Source organism: Haemorhous mexicanus, chromosome 1, assembly GCF_027477595.1.
Source record: "Haemorhous mexicanus isolate bHaeMex1 chromosome 1, bHaeMex1.pri, whole genome shotgun sequence".
Classification (NCBI taxonomy): domain Eukaryota; kingdom Metazoa; phylum Chordata; class Aves; order Passeriformes; family Fringillidae; genus Haemorhous; species Haemorhous mexicanus.
Genome location: NC_082341.1, coordinates 54616700 through 54634956, shown reverse-complemented (window position 1 = coordinate 54634956; position 18257 = coordinate 54616700). Strand labels below are relative to the sequence as shown.

General features: G+C 35.7%; 1 protein-coding gene across 2 annotated transcripts in view; it reads right to left on the bottom strand.

The window, feature by feature from the left end:
• Window positions 1-18257, bottom strand: part of SUGCT (succinyl-CoA:glutarate-CoA transferase) — a 313857-nt gene that overhangs the window by 171693 nt on the left and 123907 nt on the right. For both annotated transcript variants that reach the window (XM_059849784.1, XM_059849776.1), the window contains one exon: window positions 9291-9393. In XM_059849784.1, the coding sequence (XP_059705767.1) occupies window positions 9291-9393 (103 nt within the window). The remainder of the gene's footprint in view (window positions 1-9290; window positions 9394-18257) is intronic.

The following is an 18257-nucleotide window of genomic DNA, read 5'->3' as shown; positions in this document are numbered from 1 at the left end:
AAAGCTTACCGGACTAATGCCTTTTTGAGGTGGTTGGAAATCTGTATCTTCAAATACCCACTCCTACTCAGCCCCCTCTTGTCTTCTGATGGCTCAGATATTTCTCCTTGTTATTAAGAGGCATAAAACTAAAACAGTACACTTTCTTTAAATGTTATTGTATCACTACAGTGTAAAATAAAAATGTCAGCATCTCATTTGAAAATATCACCCTTTTTTTCAGCAGTGACTGGGACTCCAAGATGAACTTAGGCTAATGAGCATGGAAATCTTGTAATTTCAGGATGACAGGCCAGGGCCATGGCTTGAGCTAAGATTTTTAAATCAAGTTGAGCACTCAGGTAAAGCACCTGAAAACCAAATTATAAGTAAAGCCTGATTTGCACAGTTTCTGCAGTTTCAGCACAATTTCTGTTGTTGTCATTGGATTTTGGATTTTATTTTCTTCCTTGCTGGAATACATGTACCATCATCTATTGTTGCAATCATCTGAGAGATTCTGAAGTATGTGTTCTTCAGAATATCTTTAGTATTTTCATGCCTACAAAACTTATGCTACAAAGCTTTACTCCACTACTAATAAATAAATGAGTTTGTAATCAATAAAAGTAATAAAGACCAAGGATAAAATCTAGCCCTTATGGCCTCTGAGAGACACAAAGAAAGCCTTGCAAGCTATGTTCAAATGAACTCCAAGAGAACTTGGTGGCATTTATTTGGGGGGGGAAAAAAAAGGTAAGAAACATGAAAAGCAACCCTTTGTTCAAGGAACTTATTCTGAAGCATATCTAAAATTTAATCTGAAATCACAGTCTTTATTATTGAGTCTACTTAAAATTTGCTTAGTAAACGAAGTCACAGCTACCTTAGAAAAATATTTCAAAACAAACAATGTTGTTTTCTAACTTGATTTTATATACTTAGTTGATCCACAGTTATACAGTTTATACAAACAGAAATGAGGGCTGGGTTCACACTCTGTAGGGAACTTCTCAGAACTTACACATCTAACTCAGTAGATCAAAGTTTGATAGCCTTATCCTGAGCACATTCTGGTAATGTGAGACACCAAATACAAATTCTTTGAAACCAACTGATGCCACTTTGATGAGCTGCAAGATTAGGGATCCAATGTGTAACTCCTGCAAGTACAGAAACTAATCCAAGAGTTTGAGGCACAAGGGACATGTATTATAGACTCCTAACACTGAGGCCTAACAAAGACTGAGAGGTTTCAAAAACAGGCTCTATGCTTCATACCCAAGCCTGGCTTTTTGACACATGTGCCTCTAGAAGGAAATGCCCAGAAAGGCTAGGTGGCTCTTCATGTCCTTGAACAGCCACAACCGCAATGTGATATTTCAACTCAACTGAGTATTTTATGAGAATGGATCTCTTTCTTGAGAACTTAATATTCTTCATAACCCACAAATACTTGGATCATGCTCTTCTCAGTGAAAACAGGATTAGCTAAAGACATACCATTCATATATATATACACACTTACAAGGGCACTGAAAAATTGTTGCTCCTAAGCATCATTTGCTTGCTTGCACAAAGAAAATGCAGCGCAATCTAAGTGCATGCTCAACTTATTTCATGTCAGGCTCCACCATCATTCAGTAAAAATGTGCAAAAGAGATGCCACTTCTCATCAGCCTTATTTTAATATACATCAGTTAAATCACATGATAAAAAATTTAATTTCTCAATTTTTCTGGTGCTTTCACATGAGAAGTTATACTTCACAGAAGTGTAACTACTGCATCTTTACAACACTGCTTCTCCAAGTTCCAACTTCATGGCTAAGAAGCCAAAATAGAGAAAATTAGGAATAAACCCACTATGTTAGTTTTTTCAGCTATTTTAAAAACATCATGCTTTTCAGGTGCTGCAATAATACTTTCAACAGTTTCATTTACATCCATGAGGACTCAGCACTACTATGCCTTTTGAATGTGACAGCACAAGGCAGGTACTCAAAACATAAGGCACACACCTGAAATGATCTTTTAATATTTTGATTAAAGTGACTTATCCAAAACTATGTGGGAACTGTGTGGCAGATGCAGAAAGAAATTCCTGTCTGACATTCACCTTCTATAAAAAGGAAGCTATATTTCTGCTACTTCTTACCTCTTTCACTTCTTTTTTTACTCTGAATCAAATGAATTAGAATTTGACAGATAACAACCTGGTTCAGAGGGCAGACTCAATGCCCTCCTAATGCTCAGTCAAGTCTGTCCTGCATGCTTCAGGAAGATGATACAGCAGAAAGACATTACCTGTTTTAAAAATATCACAATGCATATGAATTAGAGGTTCTACAGTAAAGTTGTTAGGGAGTTCTCACGTTGGCATTGTTCTTATTTATTGTAGCATTTCTAGAAATCAAAATTCAAGCATAGAAAAACCCTAAACATTTTATCTAATGTAGTTAGACAATTTCTTACCTAGGTCTCAAGCCAAACTGGCACCTTCAGGCTCACAAAATTCATAAAGGTCTTGGGGAGCATGTGGCAACAGGGGAAAGCATGCACTGTGTGGGATCCCAGTCCTCTTTACTAACAGCCACCTTCTTTCCACTAACTTTAAAAACATGGAACAGAAAATAGCATATCTGTGGCACTGCCATCAACTTTCTGCTCAAGTCTCTTGGACAAGAATTCTTTAAAATGGAGAAGAGGTCCCAGGCAAAACCTAGTTGTCAGAATATGCTGGTATGGTAAAAAAAAATCTTATTTCTAGAAACTTTTTATCCCCCATGAATATGTTGTTTTACCAGAAATGTTCCCAATGTACTTGAAATTCTGTAAAGCTAAAGGCAAGCAAAACCAAAACCTCATAATAGAAATTGTTGAGCTCCTTCTTTACTATTATTTTTCTTATAGCACTGTCTGTAAGTACTAAGTACTGTTTAGACAGTAGTTGTATATTAAATGTGTGTACAGACAAAATCCTGTCATTAACATAAGCATACAGGTTTTTTTCAAGACTTCTCCACTAAAGGCTTTCCACAAGTCATTGTAACAGAGGCAGGCCATGCACAAACATGGCACAGTCATAGACCAGTTTTTGCTACAGCCAAAATTTAAAACACCCGTCCTATTACAATATTTCTCATACCCAAATACAAGTTCTGTTTCATTTTGAGACTTTCCTACAACATCTGTATAATATATATACATATATATATATATAAAATATATACATATATAATGCATAATTGTGTATATGTGAAAATCACACACAACAAACTGTACTGGAATTGGATTTTCTATTTTACTTCTTCAAAATATGTTCCATTTCTTAATCCACTCCCCTTTAGAACAGAATCCACTTATATAAAATTCCTACAGGCCAAAAGCTTGAAAACATTTGTAATTCAGTACAAGAGAGCTACTCTTGACAAAATTAAATTGGGTATGGTTGGTGGTGTGGTGTTTTTTCATTGCACAGAATTTAAAAATTGAAGGAAAAATTTGTCTTGAAACACCAAAGCCAGGCAGCGCACATTTTCAGCTTAGCAAGGGAGGCACGGATACAGCTGAATTTGTGATTCAAAGTACAGTTTAATTTTAGATGTGTTCATTGGGTTGTTTCACTTTCAATGAATTGGCATTTTTAAATGTAAAAACATTCCATCGTAAGATTTCCAATCAGTTTTAGTACTTATTTAATAGACACATACAAAATTTAATTCCTCTCTCTTGTCTGTTAGGAATTACTTCCAGAAATATCATACTGCCTTAGGCCTTCAATCAGTTGCCTTTCAGTTGCAGAAACCTCTACATGTAAAAAAACCTCCCTATAGTATTATGAACATGAATATAATTTCATTCATCTTGGGACAGCCCTCAATATGCCACAAAAGTATATTTCAACAAAGAATAACAATTAAATATGGTCCTATTAAAAAAAAAAGCAAACAAAATAACCCCCAACCAAGATCAAACCCAGACCAGCACCAAAACCCACCCAATTTTAAAAAAAAAGTAACCAAAAAACACCACCAAAGCAAAAAAACCCTACACATTTTATAACTTTTGCTCTTCTATATGTTCAAAATTCTGAATGTAGAAGCTTTTACCAGATGCTAGGAAATTTTTTTGCCAGGATGCATACAAAATGACTTCCAAAATAAGAGGCATTCTGGCTATTAATGAAAAAAAAATAAACTACCACCTTCATAAGTTTTCACAAATAATAAACTTAAAACATCAAATAATTACCAGCTATCAGATATTTCAATACTCAATTTACTGTGACTTTTTTTTCTGAGGCATATTCAGAGAAATGGCTAAAGGAACTCTAATGGCCTTCTGGGACAGGAAGACTAAGGTTTCAGTAAAAAATGTTAAATTAATTTTTATAGTGATGCAAAGTCAGGGAAGGGTTGTTAAGGGATGGCCTCTTGCCACAGGGTGGAGTTTTGTTATGGTATCCTTTTAGAGTCTGCAGGTGTTTGGCAGGAGCTGAAATCAGGGCCAGCTGTGATATTTCAGCTCCGATATTTCCCTCCCCATATTTCTCAGAAGTGATGCATCAGGATGATGTCTTACACCTGATGTACTCAACTTGTGTGGTATGACTGGAACTGTTGGGGGGGCATGGGGGAAGTACCACTGCATGGTTTTTATTTTATTTTCAGCTGACAACATTCATATAGTAAAACTCATCAATATGAATGGATTTAATATAGTAAAACACCAGATTACAGTTTATTAAACTGCCCATTTTTTAATGAATTTTGGTGCTTCCTGTATCATGCCAGCTATTTAATTAAAGTAAGAACACTCTATAAAATAATGTTGAAAAAAATTACAGTGCAAAAAAGGCGAGGGCAATGTTCTAAAGAAGAAAAAAACACCTTTGATCACCTCACTTAACCAGCAAAGATCTTTGTCCTTGCATACTTAGCTGCAGTACAGTGTGTACCTGTTTTTGTTTTGTTTTATCTTTTGGGAGAATTTGAATAGTTTCTATTAAAAATGGTATTCTCTTTTAAGTTTGTTTTGTTTGGAAAGCTTCAAACCACATTGTATTTCATACACATATTCCCCAGGGTATGTAAAATGGGACCATACTGAGGTCACTCATAAGGTTTTTAAATGTTTTAAGAATTCATTTAATGTTTGTACTATCCTGGCCTGGTTAAAAGAGCACAGTTTTTAAAAATAGTCTTAAAAAGTTTCACTATATAAATTTTCATAGCCTATACTGTTCTATTAAGCATTTGTAAGAACTTTCACAAACATTGCTTTCTCCCTCACATTTTTAAGAAATTTGTTCCCTTAACTAGTCAATCTCCTTTTTCTCTCAGCAGTTTTGTCCAAATATGCACAAGTACACGCGTACATCTCTCCACAGACTGATTGACTTACCAGTACAAATTCCTGTGGTATTCATTTTTACTTCACAAATGAATAAAAGATTATAATCAGTGGGAAAAGTGGACATTTAACTCCACTCATGGAAAAACAGTATCACCTGGCACTCCGAGTAAGAAATTTCCTGGGTTTTGGCAGCTCACTTGGAGTACAACTGAAACTGTTAATGATATTAGTGAAATGTCCTGGGATCAAAAAATATGTTGTTTTATCTCAGTTTATAGAAGGAATTATATAAGTCACTCCTAGCCTTCAGAGCTCTGAGGTCCCTTTAGTTAAAATTTGAAAGCACAACCAGCCTGTAGCCAATTGAGTTCCATTAGACTATTTCAATCATCTCCTGTAGTTGTCCTTACCCTTATTTCCTCACATGTGCTTCTATCCATCCCTTGCATTGTTCCAGCCCCCTCCCCAGATTTCTGTCTTCATCTGGAACCAGCCTAGAGCACCCTTTACATTATTACTGACAGCTGAGCTGACATCTGTGCAGTGCATCTTGGTCACTAACAGTGCAAGACTACACTTACAATGCAAGGTGTTTGCATTATGGATATAAAAATCCAAAGATGAAGGAGGAAGGTAATGGCAAAAAATGAAATTAATAAAATGTTTAGATCCAATCTTAATGGTAACAGACAAAAAGGAAGATATTAGCTAAGCCTGTGTATTATCTATTAGAATTAGGTAAGAGTTGGGCAAAATTGAGCTATCACTGGGGTTGGTGTTTTTCTGGACTCTTCGCAATGGTTGAGAGCAAATGGCAGTGAAAAGCAGGTTACTGTGCTATGACCAAACAGTGTTACGTAAAATTAAAGAGTTCAACATGTCATACAGTATCAGTATGCATGGTTCTCATAAGCAAATTGAGTGACATCTTTCTTAGAACTGTATTTTCTGATCTAAACGGAGTCTGAGAAAACCACATTATAATGTGAGCACTGGGAAGAATTATTACAAAGTTTTCGTACTTGATAAAAATCTGAGTTCAGATTTATACATAAGAAAATGGGTGGATTGATGAATAGGTAGATAAAGAATTGGTTGGATAGTCCCATCCAGAGGGTATGAGTCAATGACTCAGTGAAACGTGATTTTGGTGCAAGTGGTGTCCCTCAGGGGTGCTTACTGGGACCAGTACTATTTAATGTCTTCGTCAATGACAGACAAAGGAATTGAGTGCATCTTCAGTAAGTTTGCAGATGTCACCAATTTGAGTGGTGCAGTTGCCACATCTGAAGGATGGGATGTCATCCAGAGGGACTCTCATATTCTTGAGAAGTGGGCCCATGGGAACATCACAAGGTTCAACAAAGCCAAGCCCAAAGTTCTACACCAGAGTCAAGGCAACCCTCAGGATCAATATGGGCTGGGGCATGAGAAGATTGAGAGCAGCCCTGCTGAGAACAAATACAGGGACCTGGTGGATGAGAGGTTGGACATGAGCCAGAAATGTTTGCTTGCATTTCAGAAAGTGAAACGTGTCCCTGGCTGCATCAAAGGAAGTGTGACCAGCCCATCAAGAGAGAGATCCTCCCCTTCTACTCTGCTGTCATAAGATCCCACCTGGAGTACTGGGTCCAGCTCTGGGGTCCACAATATCAGAAGAAGCAAGTTGGAGGAGTCCAGAGGAGTGCAGTGGAGATCATCAGAGGGCTGGTTGGAGCACCTCTGCAGTGAGGAAAGGCTGAGAGAACTACGAATGTTCATCCTGGAAAAGAGGCCTGTTGTGGCCTTTCAGTACTTAAAAGAGGACTATAAGAATTTTTAGCAGGACCTGTTACTATAGGACAAGGGTTAATGACTCTAAACTGAAAAAAAAGGTTAATTTAGATTAGCTATAACAAAGTTCTTACAATGATGGTCAAAAAACACTGGAACAGGTTGCCCAGATAGATGGTAAATGCCCCATCCCTGAAAATATTCAAGATCAGACTGGATGGGGCTTCTGAGCTATCTGATCTTGTTGAAGATACTCCTGCAGATTGCAGGGTTGTTGGAGTAGATGACCTCTCAAAGATTCTTTCCAACTCAAAGTATTTTTTGATTCAATGAAAAATCTTGCTGTGAATAGAGTATGTTCTGTTGGTAGATGCTGGTTTTCTCCTATTATAACTGGAATTTCATGTGAAGAGGACACCTAAATTACAGTCTCTCAGGTGATAAATTTAAATTTCTTCACCAGTCAGACAGTCTGTCTTTTTTTTCCCTGCTTCCTTTGAACTGAAACTATCTGTGAGAAAACACTTCTTTCAGAAATGAAATAAAGGTATAATATGCAGCTATGCACAAATATTTGCATTAAGTTTCCAGTAGCAGTGTCCGGGTGCCACGTATTTCAGAGAAGTGTGTAGAAAAGAAGGCTTTGAAGCAGTTTCATGAGGAAGATACAGAAAAATATTTCAAAAAACATGCCATATCTCGCTGCAAAGCACCATGACACATTTTGTTGATGGGCTAATTATGTCAAGTAATAACCTGACACACATATATAAATAACATATATATATAACATAATATTATATATGTGAAAATGTTATTTAGGTGAATTCTAACAAGAGCAAGGTAGCTAAGATAACCTCTTTCCAATCTGGGAGGTAATAGCCCATGACATATAATGTTTTAAAAACAGTCTCTTTCAGAGTAGACTCAACTTCTTAAAATTCACAGCATCAAAAAAAGCACAGAATATTTTTCCAATGTTGCCCCAAGAAGAGCCAAGTCTGAGAAAAATACTCTTGCTGTATGTTCTTCAAAGCCCAATCTTAATCCCTGTGAAAGTTATGAAGTGAAAAATTTGGCCCGTGCATACTTTACAGCATGATACTACATCATTTTAAGGAGAAAGAGCATATTTATTTAATAAAAAAAAATATTCTTTCCCTGCAGTCACCTAACAAATATCATTTTATGCCTCTAAAATATAATAATATTTATAAAAACATTTATTATAAATATATTTTTTTATGACAGGGATTGTTCTGCCTGCTCTTATTTTCCCAACATTGCAATCACAGTCGCAACAAACACTTCTGACAGCAGACATGGACATGTACAAAATTAGAAGAAAATACCAAAACAGTCATTGATCAATCATTTTTTCTTGCAATTCTCTTTAGTAAAAATCATCTTAGAGGATATGCATCACACACTAGAACAGCCATAAAATATTCAGTTGCAGTACGCAAGACAGTTTAATTCAGTTTATTCTGGGCCCTTTAACCCTTCCTAAGCCAGAGAGTCAAAAAGCAGGGAAGGCATCAGGGAATATGAAGGTAATATAATTCTCCAGATACTAAAATATAAATATATTGTTTATAATTAAGCATAGGTGTAATCCAGTGCAATATTTAAAATAGATACAGAGATGAACTAGTTTTAGCTACTGAAACCACCAGTCCAAGAAAAGGTTTCTTTCTTTATATGGATTTTATGCTTCATTTTTCTTTTTCCAGTCAAAATGTTGCCCTTTTTTGTTTTTTCCAACAGAACTGATTTTGGTTATCCATACTCCATACAAAAAGTTAGTTCTTTCAGGGCCCCCAAAAAGGTGCTTTTCTGCATATTTATATGATAAAATGCAATTTCATACTATATTATGATTTTTTTCTCTATTTTACCAGCCAGTTTTGAAATATGGACTCTCTATGTGAGATATGGAATACCTATGGCTTAATTTGTTGTGACAAAATCTGAGTTCCCAAGCATATAATTCATTTAAACATCTGTATTTATTTCTTAATACGACCTCCTATTGGCTGAAACTCAATCCATCATGAACCTCTCAAATCCCATTTTAAAGTAGTGAAAATCAGGTCTGAGTGGCAGGAGGAATGATCATTACTCAGCACTTGTAAGACACATGTAAAAATAACGTCTAGAGGAGACTTGGTGAGGACCAACCTGAGGATCTGAGAACACTTGCTGCATGTTGTTGATTGGGCCGTAGGGAACCCCACTGCCTTCAAAGAGCTGCAACCACTCGAGCGTCGCTTTTTCTGAAAACCTAAGAGCGAATAAGAATGAATGTGGTTTAAATGCTATGCTTTCAGATTCTAAGGAACGTACAGCATGTCTCCCTTCTTTTTCACTGTTTCCATACTCCTCGCCACTGATTTCTTTCCAGTCAGTGAATAAAATAACCAAAATGTACTACCTATGTTTTTCAGAAATGCAAAACCCAAAGATACAGGGAAAAGAATATCTCTGAATGAACTTCTGTTTCTATCTGATCATCTGAAGCAATGCAGGAATGATGTAAAGTAAAATTTATCATCAGTTTCAAATAAGGATCAATGGGTTTCCTCCCTTCCTTAATTATAATAATGTGCTTCACATTCATTTCCCATTATGTCATATTTAACAACAAAAAGATAGATATAGTGCAAGTACCATACAGTACTGCTCATTAAGAGCTGATGTAAAGCACCATCAAAAACACACATCGGGATTAAAACCCACATTTTTAGGTCAGATAACAAGACTGATCATAAATTTTTTTTTGTTGTATGGTTGGACAACCTATCCTAAGAACACGCAGTTCATCATATATACACGGTGCCTGTATGCTGGTGAACACATTGCTCCAGGTCTTTGTATCACATGCAAAAAGCTCATTTTATCTCTTTCTAAGCATTCCATTTCATAACTAGTAACACCACTCTATTTCCCCTGTTTTGCTAGATAGATTTTCTTTCCTCATCTGCCTACTGAAGTTGAGTACATGAAGAAAAGACACTGCTGAAACAATACCAGTCACTGAGAGATGGTATTTTCTGCAGTCATCTGGGATCCTGAATCAAAGGTGAATTTACTTGGAGATAGTATTTTAAAGTTCAGGAAGATAAATACCATAGAGGTCTACCAGCTTATTAGAAATCAAAGATTGGCTTCATGATATACCCAACACTGAAAAGAAATGAGATGCGATTTAAAGACCCAGCAGAAACAAAATTAATAGAAACCTTTAAAAGGGACACTCAATTACTGTGTTCTATAGCTACCAGTTTGCTGTTCCTTAAGACTAATTTGGAACAACATCAGTAACATTCAGCTTTACTTCTAGCACAAAATATGGATGGTCCTTTCTCAGAGCTTGCAGATTTATTCCTGAAGTCAACAAGCAATTCTAGAAGAAATGGAAGAAGCAATAAAAAAGAAAAATCAAAATAGAAGGCCTTAAAAGTGCAAAATGTGTTATAAAATGAAGCATGAGTCATGAAAGAATGAAGCATAATGCAGCATAGCTTCCAAATAAAACAGATAAAAGAATATTGCAATGTACTTCATTGAATATTAAAGAGACTTCATGGTAAAGACGTAGTCAGCCATAAAGATGGTGCTGCTGTTGAACCCATCTAGGGTCTATCCAACTTAGTACTCTGTTGCAGCCATACCTAGAACCAGGTACATTGCAGGAAACTGGGGAAAAAGGAAACGCTAGAGAGGCAGATAACATTCCTTCCTCAGTGGTTGCAGCTATTAACCATGATTTTAGTCCAAAATACAATTTATGTTTCCCTTTAGTACTCTCCACTCAACAACAATTTTCATAATCTGTAGAGTCTTGTTATCCATAGCCACCTAGTATTAAGGTTTGGGGCTCAAACTACTGCACAATGTAAATAACATTTGCATGAAAAACTGTTTCCCTTCAGTTACAGATGCTGTTTATATAAAATTATGCTGTTCCCTGCTAGCAACAGAGATGCTTCATATTTCATGGCCCACTAAATCCCTTGTTATAAATGGAAAGCTTTTTTCAGCTACTACTTTTTGAAACTTCAAATTCTACTATCTCATTTCTATTAAGACAGGACAACTGCAAGAGGAATCTTGGACTCAACTTCATAACCATGGTGCTGAAGACCATCACTAGGAAATTATTGTAATTCTCGATGTATCACATTCAATTGATTTGTTAGTAATGAATAAGTCCTGCTATGTTATGTTCCTGCACTTCTTTTTAAGAAAGTGTTTAGAAATATCTTCCTGAATTTAAAAACCAGAACATTTGCATTTAAAGGATAGCCTGAAAATGAAGTCTTTTCAACAGGAGTGTCTAAAATCTATATCTGTATAACCAGCAGGCTATTGCCTGATGTTGTGATAAATCTGAATAATTTTCAAGATATATATTCTTCTTCAGTTACACTACTGCGAGTGACTCAATGTATAGTGGAATTGTATATGCAAGTTGGAGAATCCACGTATATGTTAAGCAAAATTTCTGTGATTCTATATGAATTTCTACAATTTAAGGTTGTGCTTAGGTTTTTCCTTCCTACGTGACAGAAAAAAAACCCCAACAATTTTGTAGAAAACATGAGATTGTCTATTATCCTCAAGGGACACACACAGTATTTCTTCTGAAATTGAAACTATCTAATTCTGATGTAGAATAGCTTCCTTTATTTGTGTTAAAGAGAAGCTGTTGAGAACATATTGTTAAGCAAACTGTTTAAAACCAAAACAGAACACCACCACTGCCAATAAAGGTCTAGTATTCAGATTTTGAGAGGAACAGCATGGAACTATTTTGCTCATTCAACTATGTTTTATATATTGAAACATCTGCTGTACATCATTATGGGAGAAATACAGTTTCAAAATCTGATAAAAGATAAGCCATGGATTAAAAAATGCTAATTTTTACCTCTGATGTCAGCTGTACAAACCTAATTTTTTTTTTTTTTACCAACCTGTATATATTATTCCCCCAATTTGTGATAATACTTACACAAATAAATACCATAACCATTACTTAAAGTGAAGGGCTGATGTTCAGGTTACTAAGTACCCATTAATAACATGCTCAACACTCTCAAATTACAAGAGAAGACCTTCAGCAAAAAATTCCAAGAAGTAGAAGACTTAAACTCTCTCCTGAAAATGAAAGCTCTGCCAACAGGAATTTAGAAGGTCTGGCCAATCCTTCTTCTCTTAGCATATTTTAAAATGTCTTTCTATGTTTTTTCACTGTTTTTAATACATATCCTACTTTGTATATTTTTCATTTAAGAAAAATAAATTATTGACTTTCTTTATATATATACATACATAAATAAAATCACTGTGATAGAAACACATACAAGGCTAAACAATGGTCCATCTTCCAAACTTGAGCTAGTAGGAAAAAAAAAAAAAAAGAATCCAAGACTGAAGATCATCTGAACTCTGAAACATGACACTTGCAAGAGGATCTTTACCTCAGAGATACTGAGTGACTGCAGGAGAGCTCAACACTGCTCACACTACAGCTTCATTTCTTTTCAGAGGAGTCCATTTTCCTATAAAATGTTCCATCTGCCACATTATATATATATATATATATATATATATATATATATATATATAAAATCACAGAAATGCCCTCTAAATTACCTGTGATTTATTTATAGAAATTTTTTAAACCTGTAGCTTAGCTTTCTGCAATTACTGTCAGTATTTTAGAAGTTCAAAAGGATTTGCTTTTTACTGTACTATTTTGTGGTATGAAGCTTAAATTCAGGCTCTTTCTGAAAGCACCTCTGAGAAAGGAAGGATATGTACCCCAATGAAGAACAAACCCATTGCTAGGACATTTAATGCAAAACCTGAACTGAGGCTTACTTCCTGAAGAGGTCAAAGTCTCCATGGTGTCTTATTTGCATTTTAAGCAGTACTCTAACCCTCCTCCACACTAAATTACACAGCACTCACGAAAATACTTAAGTTGCAGTATCAAAATGAGGCATCAAATTCCAGAACATTTAACATTAAATACATTTCATGCTTTAAAATATTTTAAGAATAGAAAGTGTAGCATAAGCTGAACTAATTGAAATTGGAAGAAATCCAACTAAATATATTTTTCTTCAATTAGTAAATCTAGCAGGCATCATTAAATGGAAACATCTAAATTTAAACTATACACTCAGCAAATTCATAAAAAAAATTTACAGCACAATATAAGAAAAAACCTCTAAAAGACAAACATTAAATAAAAAATAAAAAAAGTTTTACACCTTATTTTTTTTACATAAACTACAAGCATAGTTTTGCTTCTTGAAAAGCAGGATCTACATTCCCTTTTGATTTCTAACAAATTCTAATTTAAAGAAAAAAGTAAGAAATGCATCTTTACATGTAAAACAGAAAAAGGATGTCTGCTGGACTTGTGCAAGTTATATGAAATGGCTTTAATGTGTTCATATTTTTAAATAGCACTTGTGTATGTTTCTAAGTTTCTCATCCTCATAATTATTAAAATAAAACTTGGTGGCTTTTTTAGCAATATTTTGCCTTCCAATGAAACAAAGACTTAAAAAGTTAGAATGAATGCACTTTGTGTGTATTCCATTTTCTGTGTTTCCTAGGAAACCTTCAATCCTTGCTACATCCTATGTGGAAGGACAACAATGTTTCTGTAATGGATAAAAACAACCAATTCCACACAAAGTTTAGAAGAACTATTGAAGCAAAATACTGCTCTTTTCTATAGGAAACCTCTGTCAATTAATTTAGAGAAGTTATTTGGACAGCTACCAAATACAGATGGAACAGCAACCTGCAGGTTTAGTGAGAGTTTTCTACATGTGGTCAATCACAAGAAGCTCCTCTGTTCTTGCTAAAGTCCACAAGAGCATTCCTGTATTTTCTAGCACAACTCAAATCTGCATCATAGTTTTTGTTTTATTTTGTTCTAACAGTCTCTTCACTGCCAAATACCTACAATATTTTTTCTCTTCACGACCAAATGCCTCTTTAATTGCAGTTAAATGAGTAAGAGGTTGGTACAGTTTCTTCCAGTAGCATCTATGGAAGACACTACACAAAACAAAAGCCCTAGAAAATGTTGTTTGGAAAATTCAAAGAATGGATCATTATCCTTTAGTGTACAGTGAATACAGAATTAGTGCTTTCAAAGTGAACACTACAGTATTTACTCAATACCATGTAAATATCTGTTATTGCCTACTCTTCTGTTACTGGTGAATCACTGGGAAAACCACAACAGACAAAATATTAAAATAGTCATGATAAACATGATTGTTCAGGAGATGCTGAGAGATATCTCAAATACTTTGAAAGATGTCACATACAGTAGGTTATAAGTGGTAGCTACATAAAAAATACTATCCAGACATTTGCAGTTACAACAATTCACCATGAAAATTCTTTTATATTTCTATATAAATAGAGATATTTATATAGATACATATGTTTATTTATAGATAAATAAATATTGCATACTATAAATATTGTTACCAGTTTTATAGAAGTATTAATAAATCTTCACCTTTATAAACTAAATTTGTGCCAGAGGTTAATAGACTTTCTCATTCCTCTATCAAGATTTGCATACTGCTTTAAAACCATGTATGATTTTTAAGGAATGGCATACCAGACAGAGGGAAACACAACTATCTTGTAAAATTTATTTCTTATGGCTACTGAGCAGTTACTCCAGCATGTAAAAGAACTAATTCTTTTGTAGTCAGATAACGTTAAGCTATGCACATCAGAAATACACTACTTTTCTCCAACCCTCCTCCGCTTTACTCAAGTACAAAAAAGAACCATAACTTTTATAGTTATGACAAAAGAAGAGCAAACTAACTGAAAATCAGCTAGGTAAACACACATCAATAAAAGCACATTGATAAGGATGAAAAGTTGCATTGATTTTGTTGCTGGTTTTCTTTTAACCCAAAGGGATTAAGGAACTAACAAGGGTCAGGTCAAAAAGTCCATTTAAAATCACATTTTTAACTTGAGGCTACTGAAATCAGTAAGTCATCAGAAAAGAGCTGGCAAGTTCCTTTTCAGAAAGGATCTTGAACTTCACACAGATATGAAAATCTTAGAAGGTTATTAAAAGGTAAGAAAAAAAACACAAAAAATACACATTAGCTTACCCAGTCCAAAAAACAGATGCTTGAGACATTTTAGATCTCTCTCATTTGTGTACACAGAAGTCAACATAAAATAGCAATTTAAAACACAGGTTTTTAAAGCAAAATGTGGCAATTTGGTAGCCAATGTCTACGCAGCTCAACCCTCTATGTACTGATGGTAAGGTAGGTGACTGGGGAAAGTAAGCCTTACCAGCTGTGCCACACTGAAGTCAATTGTCTTTCAAACTTCAAATACCTGTCTTGCTGAAGCTGTAAACAACCAGATGCTCATGCATGGAATGTTATCAAGTGACTTCAATCAGCAAGGCTCTTGGCTTAGAAAAGGAAATGGTGGGGATAGGGAAGGAGATTTACAAAGACTGGGTGTGTCTCAACAAGTGTGAATTTAACAATGCTTCTCATTAGGCAAATTAAACATCTTACAATACTCTTTCCCCTTTAGGTGCCCTCCTCATCTGTTACTAGGTGGAAACCATTTAGCAACAACTTTATTAACTGAGGATCAAGTTCCTCTGTGTTTCCTTCCTGCTCATTCCTTTTCCCCTCACACTTAGATACGCAGCATGCAGCTGTAGTGTACAGTCAAGAATAAGGGGTTTAAAATATAAGTGCTAGGAATAGAAGTTCCGCTCTGAATCATTTCCAGCCCTAACACTTCTGAGTCTACAATAATTTAGTTAGAGCTGCAGGAGCACTAATCATACTGAATTTATGTGTTCTTCTTTATGTGAAGCTGCTTCAATTTAAAGGCTGAGGGCACATCTGCTACTCACCTTCCACCTACACCTATACACCTCCACACACTCTGTTCCATTTACAGGTTAATTTCCCAAAGTACCTTGGAGCACTTATTTAGCTGCCCTTAAAATGTATCTACATTACTGAGGTGCATGGTGGGATTAATGTTTGAATTCTGGAATAATTTGAAGAAGAAGAAGATCATCAGATTGAGCACCCTTTCTCAAAGCAGTTGCTTTTAAAACTGGTTTTATACTAGCTTTTGCACAGATGTAAAATTTCATGTGCATTTCATTTCATACTGTAGTATTCACTTTGAAAGCACTAATATGTGTGTGTCTTGACATATGTGTGCTTATATATATGCGTACAAAATAATCTGCATTGTGTCTGGTACTATTGTGTTCTAGTGGAAGCAAAAGTAAAAGTGAAAGGGAGGTAGAGAGGGAAGAGAGCAACAATTAAAGCTTGGTTCTCTTGTTTGTGGGATAGATGTCTACCTAACTCACAAACCAGAGGTTTTCACTGGAAACTTAAAAAACAGAGTGCTCTGTAGTCTGTCAGTTCTCACATGAGCTGGGAGTCTCAGGGGCCTCAGTGGTAGCCATTGAACCTGACCTCCACCCAGGTAGGGTCATTTTAAATAGACTCTTGGCACATACACAAGAAAAGAAGGCAGAGGTAATTTGCTTTTGTCAGAGTTCTGCTTTCTTGTCATTTGGGGAAAATGTAACCTAAATAAAGAGGCAGATACAGAAGGCACCAAAACTTTTTTTTTTTTTTAACTGAAAAGTAGATGTGCAAATGCCAGCAGTGGGAGGAGAAAGAGGAAATAAGCTGAAGAGAAGGAAGGGGGCCTGTAGAAAGTGGAGGAAGATAATGGGAACAGGGAAAAAACAGCATAGAAGGAAGAGGACCAGAGATGGGAAAGGGGCAACACCACCAGTAGCAAAACAAGTTCAAAATGCCCAATAGGCCTAGATCCTTCTTCCCTGTGAATATCCTATGAGGCAGTGGTCCTTGCAGCATTCTACTCATTTCGCCATAGACTGGGGAACTAAAAGCACTCCATGCCTCGAGATGGAACTGTTTTCTGTAATCCGTCCTATTGCTTCAGTGTGAGAGCAGGCTCTCCCAGAAGCAGCATACCACTCCCACAGGGGTTTACCTTCCCCTCACTTTTATTGTCATCCAAAATTTTCTGCAGATTTGTGAACTTATCCTTCCTTGTTTGCTCTCCCTCTCCACCTTTTCTGTATGCCCTACAGATGGAATTGAGATGTACAGAGAGCACGCTGGATTGAAGAGTTAAGGACAGGCATGCTTCACTCTTCATTTCTGTCAGAGAAGAAAGAGAATGAGGAAATCCTTTCTGGAATGAATGGAGCAATTCACCTTTCAGAGCAGTTGTTTCAAGTTGCATACATATCTGAAGTCATATTCATCCCCATCTTGTATTCTCAGTCAGTTCAGTATATCTGACTTTGGTGAATATATTATTTCACATCCTTTTGAAAAGTCTTCTGTTTAAAGGTCAATTTCTTCTAAGTGCTGCATAATCCCCATGGTTACCTGACTGCCTTGAAATCTGGCATGGTTATCACAGGTGGTGAGTAGAATTATTGATCTAAATTAGAGGTCACACGAGTCAAGAATTCCCAAGATAGACCTTTTTCTTAAAAACCCCTAGCATTCCTTAACATTGACCAATTGTCCCAGTGTTTCCTTTGTGCACACATCTAGAAATTAAATTGTGACCAAAGAGTTTCAGTTGCTCAGTTTTTAGGAAATAAAAGCCACCAAGTGTCTCCTTGCTATTCAGAGTTCAGATGCTTTCAAAAATTTCATCTCTATACATGAAGTGAATTAAATGCTCAAGACTTCAGGGAGTTATTGACCCTGTGAGTAAGTCTGAACAACTCCTTCTATTCCTATACAAAGCCTAGTGAGCCCTTTTTCTTAAGCGTTACTTTTTCTTGTTTTTTCTTAAGTAAAGAATCCTTCTTTTGCACCTACTGAATGCTCAGAAGTTAGAAATTAATTGCATGTAGTTCATTTTGAAAATTAAGAAAAAATTGAAAAGAAAAGGTGAAACACAGCTCCAGAAACAGTTCAAAAAGGATAAGGGCAAGGAAACAGGATAGATAGGTCAGTGAAACCTGCTCTAGGCTGTAGTGTAGCCTTGGTTTATTAGGATTAGAACAACAGCAAAGGCTTGAAAAAAATATATGCT